Consider the following 16,250-nt stretch of genomic DNA (forward strand, 5'->3'; position numbering starts at 1 on the left):
CCATCATCATCCGGGTGCCGGAGGTAAGCTTCCGTTGAATGATCCCGCGATCGATGCACTCATTCAACCGCGCATTCCCGAAGGTGATTAGTGTGACATCCACACTCTGAAGAGAGAGAGAGTGAGTTCTCACTGTATTGTTGTGTCTTTTCTTCTTTCCCCTCCAGCTATGATCAACATGCCCGTTAGCATACAGAACCTCCATCAAGCCGGTGCACGCACCTCGGAGCTGCCGGCCGATCAGGCCGGCCCCATCCTCCTCTGCTCCATGATGCAGAACGTGGAGCAACCGACGCGACATCACGCCGGGAATGAAACGCACCCAGCGGACGCCGAAGAAGCGATGGACGAAAATCTAGACACGATGTTTGCGGCGGGACGCTCACTGGCAGCACGGGCCAAGGGACGCCACCACTGCCGGCGGGGCTCGGTACCGTGCTTTAGCTCGCACCAGTGCGTCAAACGCAGCAGCTGGTGTGACTCCAAGACGGACTGTATGGATGGTAGTGACGAGAGTGCGTGCTCGTGCGTTTCGCGCCTCCCCAAGCGCAAGCTCTGCGATGGTTATGCCGACTGTCCGCTCGGTATGGACGAGATGGGATGCTTTGGGTGTGAAAAGTTCTCCTTCTCCTGCTTCCACACGGAGGCGGAGTACCGTTCGGCACACCGGTCTGGGTCGATGTGCTACAGTCTGCTCGAAAAGTGCGACGGTTTCGATAACTGTCTGAACCGGAAGGATGAACAGGACTGTACGATGCTGGTGCGTGACCTGGGGCACTATTTGGCGTACTCGGTCCCGCACTCTACCGGGGTGCTGCATCGGAACTATCGCGGGAAGTGGTACCCGGTGTGCCATAATCCTACGCAGTGGGCAAGGGAAGCTTGCGAGACGGAGCTCGGGCCACTCGATCGTGAGCCACTGTTGAGCCACGGGCATGGCAGTCTGCCCGGACCGTACATTAGCCAGCGAGCGAACAGTGCCGTATCGCAGCCCGAGTTTAGTGAGGCTTGTAATGGGGTTTACGTACACGTGAAGTGTCCGGCGGTGCGATGCGGTACGAGTCGGATGCACGAACAGCACGCCGCCCGGATCAATGTGCGGACGAGGCGTGAGGCGAACGAGAGTGAAATTGTGGAGAGTGTGCGCATCGTTGGAGGATCACACGCCGAGCCGGAAGCGTACCCGTTCATCGTCGGTATCTTCCGGGACGGGAAGTATCACTGTGGTGGCAGCATTTACAACGAACATTGGGTAAGAGAAGCTAGAGCTTATCATTTTGCTTGCCACTTACACTTGTGCACTTCTTGTAGATCATTTCCGCCGCTCACTGCTGTGACAACTTCGACCAGCACTACTTCGAGGTACGGTCGGGCATGTTGCGCAAGCGGAGCTTTGCGCCGCAGGTTCAAATCACACGCGTCACGCACATGATCGTTCATCACGCGTACAGCTCGTCGTTGATGGCGAACGATATTGCGCTGATGCGGGTAGAGCATCCGTTCCACTATAATCGATGGGTGCGTCCGATCTGTATGCCGGAGCGCCATCGTACGACGGACGATCGGGATTGGATCTGGGGACCGAAGGCCGGCACTGTCTGCACCGCTATTGGATGGGGTGCACTGCGGGAGCGTGGTGGAGCACGTATGTATCATTGGCTTCTAGGAGGATGCACACATCTTCCCTAATCCAGCGCATTCCTTCTCTTTAGCCGACCATCTGATGCAGGTTTCGGTGCCGATCCTGAGCTACTGCAAGCACAAATCCGATCGTGACAGTCTGCAGATCTGTGCGGCAGAAGAAGACGGCGGTCATGATGCGTGCCAGGGTGATTCCGGTGGACCGTTTGTGTGTCAGAGCAAGTCGAACCCGTTCGAGTGGTATCTGGCCGGTGTGGTAAGCCACGGGGAGGGATGTGCGCGTGCACACGAACCCGGTGTCTACACGCGAGTGGCACTGTTTATCGATTGGATTGCGGAGAAGGTAAATGCGCCACTGCCAGCACGTACTGCGCGGGCTGACTGTCCGGGGATGCGATGTATCTGGGGTGGAGGAATCTGTCTACCACCGGGCAAGAAGTGTAACGGATACGTTAACTGTCTTGGGGGTGAGGATGAGTCGGGCTGTGGGATGGATCAGATGCTACGATCGATGTCGCAGCGAGCTGAGGAAGAAAGTGAGGAGGAGGGTGGTAGTGCCACACAGCGAGCTTCGGATGTGGATACAACGGAAGCTGAGACGACCGTTTTGTTCACATCGGATGAAACGACGACGTTAAGCGTGCCGGAAGAAGCGAGTGTAGAAGCGCAGGAGAGTATGATCATGACGAACACAGCACAGACGGAACCGATCACTACTACTACAAGTACAGCTGCCCCTACCACACCTGAGCTTGAGCTATCTACTGCTGAAGAAAGCACAACGGAGGACAGCTCTACCTCAGCAAGTACCTCAGAAGATGCACCTACGGAAGCCTCTACCTCGCCGGAGTCAACCACATTGGAGGCCACAACGGAGCTCAGTACAGAGCCATCTTCCACTACGAATGAGCCAACAACAACCTTCACATCAACAACCGACTCTGCGATCATCTTCCCCATACACGATCACGAACGGGATCGTCCTAAGGAAGGCTTCGCATTCATTGCACCGATCACCTCCTCCACAACGGAAGTCATCTGGAAGGCGCTGGAAAAGGCAGTCAAGGAGGTACGTGGACAGGTACGCACTGGGAATGGCACTTCAGTGGTGAACGTCACAACGGAACCAACGGAAGTGTTCTCTACGGAACTCCCACTGGAAGCCACGTCCGAAGATCCACTGGAAGATTCTTCCGATCATCCATTCTTGGTGGAATTGGACGTGATGCAGCAGCAGAAACACAAACGAGTGGCTCAATTCCGCATGACGGTGCACAGTGTGCACACGAACACGAAAGTGCAGACGATGCTGCCGAATGATACGGCTCAGTACAGGCATTTTTCCTGCAGAAAGTAAGACTTACGGTGGAGTAAGCTATTGAAAAAAGGCTGTATAAATGACCTTTAACCTCTTTTTCTAGTATCACCCAGAGGATCAATGTGGCTCACCGGTGCGATCGGATCGTAGACTGTGAGGATGGCAGTGATGAGCTGAACTGTAGCTGTCGGGACTTCCTGAAGGATAAGTTTGATTTCCTGATCTGCGACGGCAAGACGGACTGTCTCGATCAAACCGATGAGCTGGGTTGTAGTAAGTGATCTTCTTCGGTGCAGTATTTCAGATCAAAACAAGCTAAAACAAGCTCTTCTATTTCCTCAGTGAACTGTCAGGCTGGTCAGTATGCGTGCCGGATCAGCCAGGTTTGCATTCCCGGGGGGCAGGTCTGCAACGGTCATCCAGACTGTCCGATGCATGAAGATGAGCTGGATTGCTGTAAGTATTGCTGTGGACACCTTGTTCTGGGAAGTCATACTAACCTTTGATGGTGCTTTAGTGGCTCTTACGGATGGACATCGTGTGTACTTCGACGCAAACAATCTCACCCTCTTCCACAACACGGGCATTGTGACGAAAAACACGAACGGAACCTGGGAGATACTGTGTGGAGCGGTCCTCACGGCAAAGACGGAACATGCTGTGGAGAAGATCTGTTCCTTCTTGGGATTTGCGTAAGTCTGTACCATCTTGCGTACTCCAGAAACACCTCATCATACACCTTTCGCTTCTTTTTAGTGGTCATCGCAACTACTCACTGCTCTCACTCGCACCGACCGATCTGCCTGTTGGGCTGCTTGCAAATCCAAACAATCTACACTACGTCAACCTTACGCTCCATGCTCCCTGTCAAGCGTTGCGCGTCTCGTGCGTCCAGCACATCAACGCTACCGAGCATGACATTGCACACTTTGAGCATAACCACAAGCAGGACCCGGTGCAGGTTAACATTCGTCCACTGAACCCAATCAACCGGCCCCATCACATGCCCCAGATCGTGTTCCAGGAGAACGCTCACATTGAGCTGGTGGAAAACTTTGGCGATGATTACGATTGGCCCTGGAATACGAACATCTATCTCGATGGGGTAATGATCTGCAGTGGGCTGATCATCGATGCGAGCTGGATCATCGTGTCGGGGAGCTGTACACGGTTGGTGAACCTGCGGCATCAGTATCTGGCGGTGGTGGCGGGCGGTGCCAAGTCGTACCTACACATTGAAGGGCCGTACGAGCAGGTGGTGCGGGTCGATTGCTATCACTACATACCGGAGGCGGAAACGGTGATGCTGCATCTGGCGACGAAGCTAACCTTTAGCCGGCACGTGCTGCCAACGTTTGTGCCGGAGAGGTAAGTGCTGTGCTGTGGTGACACACACACTCTCTCTCTTTCACCATACAACACTACTAATGGATTGGGTTTTTTTTTGTTTGTAGTGAAAACCTAACGGACAGTGAGTGTCTTGCGGTGGGACAGGATAAGTACGGAAGAACGAAAACGCTGCGGGTGCATCTCAACACCACCAACTGTCCAGGGGAACGGGTGCGATGCTACCATAAGGATCTGAAGCAGCCCTACTACCATCACGAATCTTGTTACACACCAGGTAAGGAGAAGGAGAGAGATTGCTGCAAGAACTCCTACTGATCTCTCTCGCATCTTAATCCTTCCTCACAGAAGCGACACGATCAGGTGTGATCGTGTGCAAAACAAGCCGCTCCGGCTGGTATCCGGTCGGGTTCTACCAGCACAAGCGCGGTCTGTGCGGGTTCAACGAAGTGGTGCGTGTTACGAGCCTGGTGGAATCGTACCACAGGATCCAGAACGTGCTACACAAGGAACAGTGTGGTGATCAGCTGTACGAGGAACCCCACTGCGGAGGAAAGCGTTGTCGCTATGGAAAGTGTGTCGGTGAGAAGTTGCTGTGCGATCGCAAGCCAGACTGTGCCGATGGATCGGATGAGGAACCGGCGATGTGTGCCGCACGCAATCAAACTGGAAGTGAGTAGATCGTGTCAGTGTGCTGTATCTGATCATTACACTGGCTCTTTTATGTCAATTTTTAAGATTGTCTGCCACATCAACTACGTTGCGCGAATGGACGGTGTATTGACAAGTCTAGCTTCTGCGATCGCAAGAACGATTGTGGAGACTCGACGGACGAACCGCACGATTGCTCCTGCTACACCTATCTGAAGTAAGATCACTGTAAGATCAGGTCGCGATAAAAGGTATCTTACAATTTTTCCCTCTCTCTCTCTCCCTCTCTTGTTGGCTTAGAATTACCGACCCGGGCAAGATCTGCGACGGAGTGCGCAACTGTTGGGACAAATCGGACGAAAATCCACGCGTCTGTCGGTGCCACTCGACGAGCTTCCGGTGCGGCGAGTCCGACATCTGCGTGCCGTACGATTTTGTGTGCGACAAGGAACGGGACTGCCCGAATGGGGAGGATGAGCTGTACTGTTACGCACTGCAGCAAAACTCTTATGAAGCGTAAGAATCTCTACTACATTTTCGTGTTGTAGAATGTCACGTTTGAAGTTAACATTTCCCTTTTTACTCTTTCCTTATTCCCCTAGTGGGTACGGTGAGCTGATGGAGCAAAGCTACGGCATCTGGCACTCAAAGTGCTTCCCCACGACGACCCAGTTCGACGACGAGTACATGAAGCGCATCTGCGAGCAGTTGGGTTACAGCCAGGTGCGCAAAATTTTTGGCCGAGCGATCGTGCAAGGTGCTCGGTTGCGTACTGCTAACCAGACGGAAACGCCCGTTGATAAGCTGCGTCGTTCGGCGACCAAAGCGATCGTGCAGAACAAGTTCTCCAAGGTCGTTATCAACCAGAACCATACGTTTTACATGAAACCGAGCCGGCCCATGTTTAAGGTGATCAACTGGAACTATGAGGACGAGCAGAACTGCCATCGGTTGGAGTTGCTGTGTGCCCCGTGAGGGGTGGTGTCAGAAGGCGTGATGAGATCTTACGAGTACGTTTTTTAGGTAATAAAGTTAGCATCGTAATGTGAATCGGCAAAGAAAAAGCGGATGGATGTCTGAATTGCAATTTAGTTTATTTAGATGAAAAATAACAAAGAGGGGGAGAAATCACACAAACAAACAAAAAGGTAGATATTAATTGCGATTAGTGTCATCTCGAGTCGATCTTTGCTTAGTTTCTGGGTCCACGTCCCATCAGCAGGAAGAAGGGACATCCACTGTCCAGCTTGGTTTTGAGCGCCTGACAGTCGCTGCTCTCGGTCCAGGTAGCAGCTGGACAGCTCTGTGTATGACCAACAACATCAATATGAGTATCTCTCACCCAACTGCTTCGCCTCACGGAAGACGTTCTAACTTACCTTAAACAGTGTCGTGTACAGACAGTTAATGAAACCCTGCGGAATGAAGCTACAGCCAGCACGATCGGGCGAGGAAGATATCGGTGCGACACTGTACGCCGGATCGTTCTGGATCTGGCGGGCACAGGTATCGACGGCATCGTTCACCAGTGAGCCAAAGTTCGGATCCGCCCCCAGTGTGCTCGCCACCGAGCGCTTGATCGCGTCCGTGTCGAGTGCATTGTTCACGAACCCACCGGTTTCTATCATGGCGCACTGGACGATGCACTGTAGGGGATGCAAGGCACAAAAGGTCAGAGAAGGACAAGAAAGAAAGAAGGTCCTTTTCAGTGTCACTTACACAACCCTCCGTACGGGGAACGCCTGGGGCGGGCATTTGGCCGGGTTTGGGGTTCTCAGCCCGACACTTCTCCATTACTGCACTGTCGATCGGTTTCGGGATCTTGCAGCAATCCTCGGCAGTGACTGCCGTGGGCTGGAAGCAGGACGCATCCGGTGCTGGTGGTTGTGAAGAGACCTAAAGAGGGGGAGAAAAGGAGAGCTTATACTTCTCCAGAGAGTGAATCTAAGTTGTCTCTCACTGTGTCTCTTACCAAACCAACGATGATCGAGGCTACAAACACAAACGATAGCATGGTTTTGGGATGGACGATTCGGGCGCTGGGACTAGTTTGTGACTCAAGCAACTTCCTCGGCCAATAGAAGCTTCTATTCTGACTTGTGAACCGATACAACACATTATATATACATGGTTCTCTAAAACTAATGACATGCCATTGCTTTGTGATCGTTCAAATTTTGATCATTCAATTGTGGACTTCATTGTGATGCTTTTTTCCCCCTGCTGACCTTCGATTTAAAGCTAACAAGTCTTTCTTTCCCCCCTCAGTACAATTGCACGGAGAATCATTGAACAATTGAGGTTATTTGCCGAATTTTGGGGCAGTTTTATTAATTTTATCAATTCACACACACACGCACGCAAACAAGAACAAATAAAAACACAATTGCGAACGATTTAGATCGTGCTAGATCGTGGTTTAGGTTGGACGCATGCGACGACCGCCATGCTTGCGCAGCGCAAAGTACGCGCAGCCCTTCTTGATCTTGTCCTTCAGCTGCGTGCAGCCATCCTTCTGCGACCACACATTCATCGGGCATTGCTGAATGGTAGAGGAAGTAGAAGTGTGTTTTGTAGATAAAATTTGAATAAAAGGAACAGACGATCACACTTTACCTGAAACAATGTGCCGTACACGCAGTTGATGAACGTTTTCGAATCCCGTTTGCAGACTTGTTTCGTACCGTGCTGGTTAAATTGCGAGTCAACGTTAATGCTTTCATGACAGTTCTTAACCGTCTCATCGAGCAGCTTGGCAAAGGCAGGGTTCGCTTTCACTACCGGATCGATCGCCTTCCTAAATGCGGTCGCATCGACCTTTTCGTTCTTGAGTGCACCCATACCCTTCATAATACACTCAGCGATGCACTGCAAACAAACGATAAACGGTGACCGTATGACACGTGATCGTCAAAAAAGGGCGCGCGAGCGTGACTTACCTCACCCGGATGTCCACGCGGTCCCTTATCGTCGGTGTTTTGCGGCCGCTTAAACGGGTGGGCCGCTTTACACTTCTCGATGACGGTCTTGTTGGCCAGCATGGGTATGGCGCAGCATTCGTCCACCGTTATCGATGTGCCATTGCGACAGCCGAGTACATCCTTCCCGGGATGGGCCAGCACAAGCTCCAGCGTCTAGTCATATGTACGAGGATGTTAAGGTCAGAGTTTCTCAAACAAAACTCCGAATATCCTACTTACCGCCACCACAAATATCACACCAAAAGCGCAAACGAGTCGATTCATGTTGAAGAACGGTTGTACGGCTTTTTCTCTCCACAACCGTCGCTTTTATACCCACCGGGCGCTAATGTGCTCGAGTTAAAAGCGCATTAAAATCTCATTCCCTGCTCACGGTAAAAGTCGTTTCATTGTTTCGGAAAGTACAGAAAGCCATAATTCAGTAAATATAAACATTTAAATTTGTAATGCGGAAAACGATACGACAGAGAGCCATTTTATTTGTATTCCAATTGTTCCAACACGATCCTCGGACAGATCACGTAACTTATCTGGTCTTCTGGTCTTCCAGAACCATGAGGATGGCGTTCAAATCTTCCAGCGAGTTGGAGCACTTTGACAAGAACGTTCTCCATTCATCACACATCGGACCTGTGAGGGAATAATGGAAAAAGAGCACGATGTGAGCATAAGTTGTCTTCAGTGCAGATCCTTAACACTAATCCTTACTTGTTGTTCTGTCCTTTGCGGGGCAGTTCTTAATGTGATAGAAAACCAAACAAAAAAGTCCAGTTAGAATCTTGTTAGCATACAATCATACATCAGCCACACTCAGCCCTTACCACGTAGAACTTGGCAGCGGCACAGGCAATGGTCAGTGCCGGAGCTGGATCACAATCTCCCAACGAGGACTTCAGCTTACTAAGCACGTTGGATGGATCTTTGTCCATCAATGGCAAACACTCCTCCAGCACCGCTTTCTCCACCAGTGTCTTCCATTCGTCCGATCCCTTCACCATCTCCTTGATGTACGACTTAATCTTGTCCTTGTCCACCGTATTGTCCGATTTGATGAGGCTCTGCTTCTTCAGCACACAGGTCGTTATTTCCTAGTAGCAGATGATACAAAACCAATCACAGTAAACCATGCTGAAGCTGTCTCTCTCTCTCTCTGTCTTTCCCTTCATTCCTTACACAACTCTTCTGCAGTGGCGGCTTGCTAGATTGCTCATACTCTTCCATACAAGCGTTCAGCGTTTCGTTCGGGAACATTTCCGGCACATCGCAGCACTTGTCCTCGATGTCCTTGTTCATCGTGGGCATTGTGTTGCAGGCCGGGTTCGGTTCACCGGCGGTGGCCTGTACCTGTACCAGCCACAGCAGCAACAACACTTTGGCCCAGTTGGCCGATCCAATGCGGGCGATAGTCGTATCCATGGTTACGTTATTGAAGCACTGACGAACTGGTGCGTTCGACTTGGGTGGTGCACTTTTATATACCAATTCAGGGGTTATGGAAGCATTAACCAAAAAACTGATCATTCTTTTTTAACATATTCCACTTTTTTCGGGGGCACGTCTAAAGTAAACACTGTTTATTATGATTGTTTAGATTTTCCCCTTTTTTCTACTGGAAAGCTCCATTGTTAACGAAGATAGGTCATTCGGAACGGTTCTGAAATGACCTTAGTGATATCGTTCATTGCGGGACAGATTCTAACTGTACAGCGGTACGCGTACAGAATGAGTACAGCAAACAATCATATTTTTAAAACTACACCTTAACAGCTAACTTTATTCAGTACGGAAAAGCGATTAATGATCGCACCTTTACACCTATCCTATCATGCTAATGAAGGGCAAAAATGACCACCTGTTCCGCCCATTCCACGATGAAATGTTCATGATGCTCTATTCGAACGTCCAACAAACTGCCGAGACTCTGTCGCTTTGGATTCACTGCATTCACAACCTCACTGAATGTCTAGCACCACGGCCTCGTTGGCGGGATTGCGTAGCGTTTTGTACTGGTTCGTGTTAACCGCCAGCTCGACCAGGTTGGTGTTGGTGAAGAAGTCCACCAGTACCGCGTTCGCCCGCTGACTCCACGGGCCGCTCAGCAGCTGCATCAGCTTCGGATTGACGATGCTGGCCCGTTCCGCCGGCATCAGGAAGGTGGCCTCCTCTTCATTCTACCATTCCAATAGGAAAGGGAGTTGTCAATTACCTTCTTTTTATGATTAATTTCCACTTCTTATACTTACATAGCTGCCGTGGAAGCCTTGCACACCGTGCAGACTCCAGCCAATGTTGCGCGGCGCGTCCGGATGCTTGTGGGAGAACAGATTCTGCATCCATTCGCCCAGCTCGGTGTGCTTCAGGAAAGCGCTCGAGTGTTTTTTCCACGCTCGCCATATAATGTCCGATTCTAGAACGAGAAACGAAAAAATTATATGAAATATAAAATAAAACAAATTGAAATGATAAACCATTTGAATTCCAGTGTTAAAAGCATTTCATTCCTACAGTTGACAGTTAAGGAAGTAAGAAGCTGAGAGAAAGAGCGAGTCGATGTTTTTGCGATGTTTTTTTGCGCTTGTGCGTAGCAGTTACAGAATCACAATGGGAAAAATGTTGGTCATAAATGTGAAACAATTTTTTTTAATTAAATTTAACAATTTAATAATTTTAATTATCCACAATGCTACTGTTTTATAATCATTCCAAAACTTTAAAATAATTTTATATTTTGATGATTTTTTTTCATGAAAATAATTATCTGTCATAAGCACTGCTCATAGTGATATCAACTATTCCCTTTAGAGATGGGAATGTTTTGTTGGAACTGGTAAAAATAACCAGCTTCTTCATCATGTATAGTACTTTACTCTTTTAAAATCATTCCACTATGACAACCAGTTACTTATATTATGTTATTCTTACTCGTTCTTCTAACCAGTAACTAGTTATTTTCAACCATTATATCAATCCAACAACCTATCAGTTACTCATGCAAAAGTAACTAGTTACTTTTCGTTACTTTTTTCCTTTTTCTTTAAAAATCCCATCCCCATTTCCCTTTCTACAGCTTTCGCCATCATTTGCCACCGTACAGATTAGCTCCCGTTATCGCATTCCTTCCCCCCCATGCAGTAAACCGATGAGCCAACAAACACAATCAATCATCGCGCATCTCGCGACGGTACAAATTGTCCATAGGTCAATTGTGTTTGTACAAGATAGTGCGCCTCGATGCGCAGCTGAAGCGGCACTGGAGGAGAAAGGCAGCACCACAGTGATAGTGCTCCCGAGGAGCGTCCAAAACGGCAACGAGCGAATTATTCTCCAGTTAAGATGCGTTCCGTGCGGACGTCTGTGTGGTTGTGCAGTGCGGTTGTGGTGCTCGGTGTGCTTTGCTTGGGGTGCGCCGCCGGCAAGTACGAACCAACGTGGGAAAGTTTGGACTCGCGCCCACTTCCCAAATGGTACGATGACGCGAAGGTCGGCATCTTCATCCACTGGGGTGTGTACGCGGTCCCCAGCTACGGGTCGGAGTGGTTCTGGATCAACTGGCAGGGCAGCCGGACGGAGGAGTACGTGCAGTTTATGGCGAACAACTACAAGCCCGGCTTTACCTATCAAGACTTTGCGAGCGATTTTACCGCGGAACTGTTCAATGCGACCGAGTGGGCTGAGCTGTTTGCCCGTTCCGGTGCACGGTACGTGGTGCTGACGAGCAAACACCACGAAGGGTACACACTGTGGCCGTCGAAGCATACGTTCGGCTGGAACGCGATGGATGTTGGACCACATCGGGATGTTTTGGGCGAGCTGGCCAATGCGGTGCGTGCCACGGGGCAGCTAACGTTTGGCGTTTATTATTCCCTGTTTGAGTGGTTCAATCGATTGTATTTGAATGACAAGCTGCACGTGTTCATGCAAAGGGAGTACGTGGATGGGAAGGTGTGGCCTGAGCTGCAGGAGCTCGTCAACACGTACCGGCCGGAAGTGCTGTGGAGCGACGGTGACTGGGAAGCACCGGACGGGTACTGGAAGGCGAAAGAGTTCTTTGCCTGGCTGTACAACGAAAGCCCGGTGCGCGACACGATCGTCACGAACGATCGGTGGGGCATGGGGACGCTCTGTCTGCACGGGGACTTCCACACCTGCTCCGATCGGTACAACCCGGGCGTGCTGCAGAAGCACAAGTGGGAAAACGCAATGACAATCGATCGGAAGAGCTGGGGCCATCGGGTGAACGCGCGGTTGGAGGACTTTATGACGACGGACGAGCTGATCGGGGAGCTCGTGACGACGGTTAGCTGCGGGGGCAACATTCTTATCAACGTGGGCCCCACCAAAGCCGGCACTATTGAGGCAATCTTTGCGGAGCGACTCGTCGAGATGGGACGGTAAGGGATGAGTTAAATTGAAATGTTGTGAAATTCGCTCTCTCTTTTAATGGTTGTTGCCTACTTCCAGCTGGTTGAAGGTGAATGGACCCGCGATCTACAAGTCCCAACCGTGGCAGTACCAGAATGACACACTCACCGGAAGTGTCTGGTACACGACGACCAAGGGATCCTCGCATCGGCGCAGCAACTTCCGCACGATCTTCGCCACCGTGCTGGACTATCCGTACAAAACGAACAGCGTGCGGCTGGGAGCCTTCAGCAATCAGGTGACTAACATTGCACAGATCACGATGCTGGGGTACAACACCGCCCTGAAGGTTAGCCCGCAAAGACCCCGCGCTGGGTTGCGTTTAAGTCCGCTTTCAAATGGCGTTAACATCTTTCCCATTTGCAGTGGAAACCGACGGAGGATGGGATTATGGTGGAGTTTCCTCCCAAGAACGAGATCGACCGGCTCGAGCTGAAGCACGCCTGGACGCTGAAGATCACACTCACGACCCAGTGGCCCCTAAACGTGTAAACGGAGAGGCTTAATTCGTTTAATTGGTACAGCGCAATAAAAGCCCTACCTTTACGCAATTCAAGTCCATTTCGGTTGCCCGCAGTAGAGAAGGATGCTGTGGACTATAAAACGCGTCTCAAGCTTTCCCATCGTAGCTCCCAACTCCCAAGCCATGCAGGCCTTAGTTAGTGAATTCCACCCCAAAGAAAAAAACATACTATCTTCACCGTTAAAGGTGGGTTTGTTTTTGCTGCTGTCTCCCGACCTCAGATTTCTGTGCGATTGGTCATGACGAATCTAAGCACCATTACGAAACGGTTTTCGCTTGGCGGTCCGACCGTAGGCGCGCGCGCACACCAGCGGTCTCAAATGTGGGTCAGTGTCGGCTGTGTTTTGGGAGACGAATCGAACGCCCCGAAATAAAAACCGGAAAACCGCACGATTGTTGTGCAGGTGTGTCGTAACGGGTGCCCCTCGATAAGGGGCGCGCTGGCGCGCACGCGAATGTCAAGGCCGTGTTGCGGATCTCTAGGGATCGCTGTATGCGCACGGAAGGGCACGGTGCTCATACTCAACGTCACGTTTTGCTTTAGTGACGCGAGCCCCGGTGGCGTGTGGGCCCTTGAATCCGATCGTAGCGTTAGATACACGCTTTGCAGTGTTTGTTTCTGCTTTTTTATATGAGCGAAACCCCTCGCGGAAGGACACACACACGAGGCGCAAAACAGACACGATGAGCGTTTAGTCGCTCATTAGCCAATGGCAGGAAGTTACTGTGAGGCCTGCTTTGAACTGTCTTGCCATGTTTTACTGTCCTCTTTGGAATGACCCCTTTTTGTGTGAGAGAGATCTAAGTCTCTTTGTTGAAAGATCACTCTACTCCGTTATCGTGTCCGATTATTGCCTGGGAGAGCACAGACTATGCACAAGCACAAGTTCCAGCAGCAGCCAATAACAAGGCGCGCTCGGTCTGTTTAAACCAGATGTGTCAAACATACGGCAAATCAAAGCACTTTCACAGTCATTTTAAAGAATCCAAATGTGTTACATTAACCAGGATTTACTAATATTACAGACAAAGGTATCAATGTCTTGTAATGAGTTTCGCTATCAGTGATCTATGGGTTTACCCATAAGTAAGGGTAGTTAATCCCACGTATGTTTGGCACGGTCTATACAGGGCTTGAACCTAAGACGGGCATCATTAATTATTAATTTTGTAATAGTCTATTTTCCATCATTCTTCAGCCCTTTTTGATATATTTTTGTATATATTTTGAAGTGGATTTGAGTATGACACCCCTGACTTAGACCTTCGCCACTCCCCCCCCCCCCACACACACACACACGCCATGCGACACTAAAAACTGCACTCGCCGTTTGCGTCTCTCCCCGTGTGCGACAGACACAATTTGCTACGCCTTCTTCAATTGGATAATCGCTTATCGAGCGAGACACACTCGTTGATTGAGTTCTGTTCTGTTCCCCGGCTTGACTTACCATTTAAGCTCGCCTCATGATTGTACGTGATAAGTATGTACTTTCCCTCTCGGCGCATATCCCCGAGCGTCAGGTTGTACGACTCGCTGCCCTCCAGCTCATCCTCTCCGGACAGAAGCGGCATCCTCCGGTACACCAAATCTCCCAGCTCCTGCTCCAGCAGCTCCAGCAGCGCCTCGTGCTGCTCCGGATTATTGTGAAACCCGAGCGGAAATCGCCGAAAGTCCAGAAACACCGTCTCCTCGGACAGTATCACAAAGCGCCTAATGTCCTGCAGGATGGGCCGCAGCGCACCCACCCGGAACTGCTCGTTCATGATCCAAAAGTTGCGCGTCCCATTGTGCGACGGGTAGTACCCGATCGCAAAGTCCAGATACCTTATCCCGAACACGAGCTGGCTCCACACGTCCAGGCTCTGGCGGAAGCCAATCTTTTTCAGCACCACGTTCCCGACGTTCGTGCGCGTCTGGTAGCAGCCGGAACAGTGCGTCCCGGGCAGGAACAGCTCCCGGAGCGATACGTTCCCGAGCCCCGGCTCGCTAAACATCCAAGTCGGCTGTATCTTCAGACAGTCGAAGTACTGCAGCTCACCGGCTTGGTCGTAGCTCGTTAGGTACAGGTCGAAGCAGATCGGTTTGCTCTTGCGCTTCGGGATGTGCTGAAGCACTTGTTCGTGGCTCCAGCCACCGGGCAGTTTGCGACGGCCAAACTTTAGCTCCGTTGTGACCTGCCCACTGCGCTCTCCACTTACAACCACCTTCACCGCTGGGGAAGCGTTCGAGAGGGCTGGATTTTCCGTGTACAACCCAATCCATTCCGGTGGATTCTCACAGCCTGGGCCCCAGTTGATCACCAGCGGAGCGTCCTCTAACGAACGAGCCAACGCGGACAGTGTCAGATAGATCGGACAGCTGTCTGTTGCGTACACGCCACCACTATAACCCCTTGTAACAGCAGTAACGCACACGGCTACTAAGATCGTACGCCAACCGTTACCGTACATGGTGGCATTGGATGGAGAAGGAAACTTCACTTTATGCACACTGCTTTCGACCGGGGGTGCGTCCGTGCGGTGCGCGATTCTCGGCAAGACTGAATCGGACCTCGCCACAGTCCTTTCGGCCGCACGGTGCCACAACATCTTAGCGTGCGCTACGGCGTCATCTTTTTGTCCTCTTCGTGCGCAGCTTTTTGTCTCGAAAAAAGCAGCCGCCCGTTTCTCTTTGGCGCATTAGAAAGATTCACATCTCAAGCGTCGAGCGCGCAAACGGCCTGCATTTGATAATGAAAGATATAGGTGGTGGTGGTGGTAGTGTTTCGCTACTCCGTGAGAAGCCGAAGGAAGCAATGGCCTCCGCAAAACGTGATCAATCGGTTGGGCAATTTTGGGGCGAATCGACGCTATCGGTGGTTTGGTTTGGTGTCATGCGAATAAAGATGTGACTCATTGATAAGTTATTCCAAAATCATCGGAAAAATATTGAAATTGGCTCTTTCTTGTAAAGCTCTTGGGTGGATACAATCGTTATCGCTTAATGCGTAACTGACAATTGAGCAAATGTGACGTGCATTTATTGAATTAGAAGAGGAAAAACAAAATCACACAATCTGGAACACCTGGCGCCTTCAAAACAATCTTCAAGGGATTCACACCTGCAACAGGTGTTCAAATCTGTTACCTTTTTTTCTTTTCGCCAGGCCCTTATCAGCTTGTCGATTAAGCGATCTTACACGAATTACGCGTGAGACACTTATAGCTTTATTCAAAAGCATTCCCTGTGCCACGGTAAGTCCACAGGAAGCGGCAAGCACGATAAGATCTTGATTGAATAATTACTGTCTTAATTTATTGCGCTATTTGAACAGCTGCCGGAACCTTTTTAAGCATGCGACCGACAATCGACAACACATTCTTG

At 50.5% G+C, this 16,250-nt stretch overlaps 6 protein-coding genes across 6 annotated transcripts; 2 read left to right on the plus strand and 4 right to left on the minus strand.

The window, feature by feature from the left end:
* Positions 1-250: 250 nt before the first annotated feature.
* LOC121592368 (serine protease nudel) lies at positions 251-5,932 on the plus strand. Its single transcript, XM_041913768.1, has 13 exons — positions 251-1,252; positions 1,312-1,645; positions 1,713-2,738; positions 2,805-2,994; positions 3,063-3,232; positions 3,302-3,415; positions 3,477-3,651; positions 3,716-4,327; positions 4,414-4,583; positions 4,655-4,978; positions 5,045-5,174; positions 5,258-5,473; positions 5,560-5,932. The coding sequence occupies exons 1-13, from the start codon at positions 269-271 to the stop codon at positions 5,930-5,932; spliced, it is 4,818 nt and encodes a 1,605-aa protein (XP_041769702.1). The 5' UTR covers positions 251-268.
* Positions 5,933-6,032: 100 nt separating this feature from the next.
* Positions 6,033-7,046, minus strand: LOC121592805 (general odorant-binding protein 67-like). Its single transcript, XM_041914604.1, has 4 exons — positions 6,930-7,046; positions 6,677-6,853; positions 6,337-6,603; positions 6,033-6,260 (listed from the first exon to the last, which is right to left on the minus strand). Exons 1-4 carry the CDS (start codon positions 6,969-6,971, stop codon positions 6,150-6,152), a joined length of 597 nt encoding a protein of 198 aa, XP_041770538.1. The 5' UTR covers positions 6,972-7,046; the 3' UTR covers positions 6,033-6,149.
* A 213-nt stretch (positions 7,047-7,259) lies between these two features.
* On the minus strand, positions 7,260-8,238 carry LOC121592752 (general odorant-binding protein 67). Its single transcript, XM_041914508.1, has 4 exons — positions 8,158-8,238; positions 7,897-8,091; positions 7,574-7,825; positions 7,260-7,499 (listed from the first exon to the last, which is right to left on the minus strand). Exons 1-4 carry the CDS (start codon positions 8,200-8,202, stop codon positions 7,377-7,379), a joined length of 615 nt encoding a protein of 204 aa, XP_041770442.1. The 5' UTR covers positions 8,203-8,238; the 3' UTR covers positions 7,260-7,376.
* A 140-nt stretch (positions 8,239-8,378) lies between these two features.
* LOC121593141 (general odorant-binding protein 66) lies at positions 8,379-9,397 on the minus strand. The gene is made up of 4 exons (XM_041915240.1): positions 9,112-9,397; positions 8,760-9,026; positions 8,647-8,674; positions 8,379-8,568 (listed from the first exon to the last, which is right to left on the minus strand). The coding sequence occupies exons 1-4, from the start codon at positions 9,352-9,354 to the stop codon at positions 8,465-8,467; spliced, it is 642 nt and encodes a 213-aa protein (XP_041771174.1). The 5' UTR covers positions 9,355-9,397; the 3' UTR covers positions 8,379-8,464.
* A 283-nt stretch (positions 9,398-9,680) lies between these two features.
* On the minus strand, positions 9,681-15,415 carry LOC121593140. Its single transcript, XM_041915239.1, has 3 exons — positions 14,335-15,415; positions 10,182-10,345; positions 9,681-10,109 (listed from the first exon to the last, which is right to left on the minus strand). Exons 1-3 carry the CDS (start codon positions 15,335-15,337, stop codon positions 9,891-9,893), a joined length of 1,386 nt encoding a protein of 461 aa, XP_041771173.1. The 5' UTR covers positions 15,338-15,415; the 3' UTR covers positions 9,681-9,890.
* On the plus strand, positions 11,112-12,913 carry LOC121593139 (putative alpha-L-fucosidase). The gene is made up of 3 exons (XM_041915238.1): positions 11,112-12,329; positions 12,400-12,649; positions 12,727-12,913. Exons 1-3 carry the CDS (start codon positions 11,272-11,274, stop codon positions 12,850-12,852), a joined length of 1,434 nt encoding a protein of 477 aa, XP_041771172.1. The 5' UTR covers positions 11,112-11,271; the 3' UTR covers positions 12,853-12,913.
* Positions 15,416-16,250: the final 835 nt, after the last annotated feature.

The sequence above is a fragment of the Anopheles merus genome, chromosome 2L (assembly GCF_017562075.2).
Source record: "Anopheles merus strain MAF chromosome 2L, AmerM5.1, whole genome shotgun sequence".
NCBI classification, from domain to species: domain Eukaryota; kingdom Metazoa; phylum Arthropoda; class Insecta; order Diptera; family Culicidae; genus Anopheles; species Anopheles merus.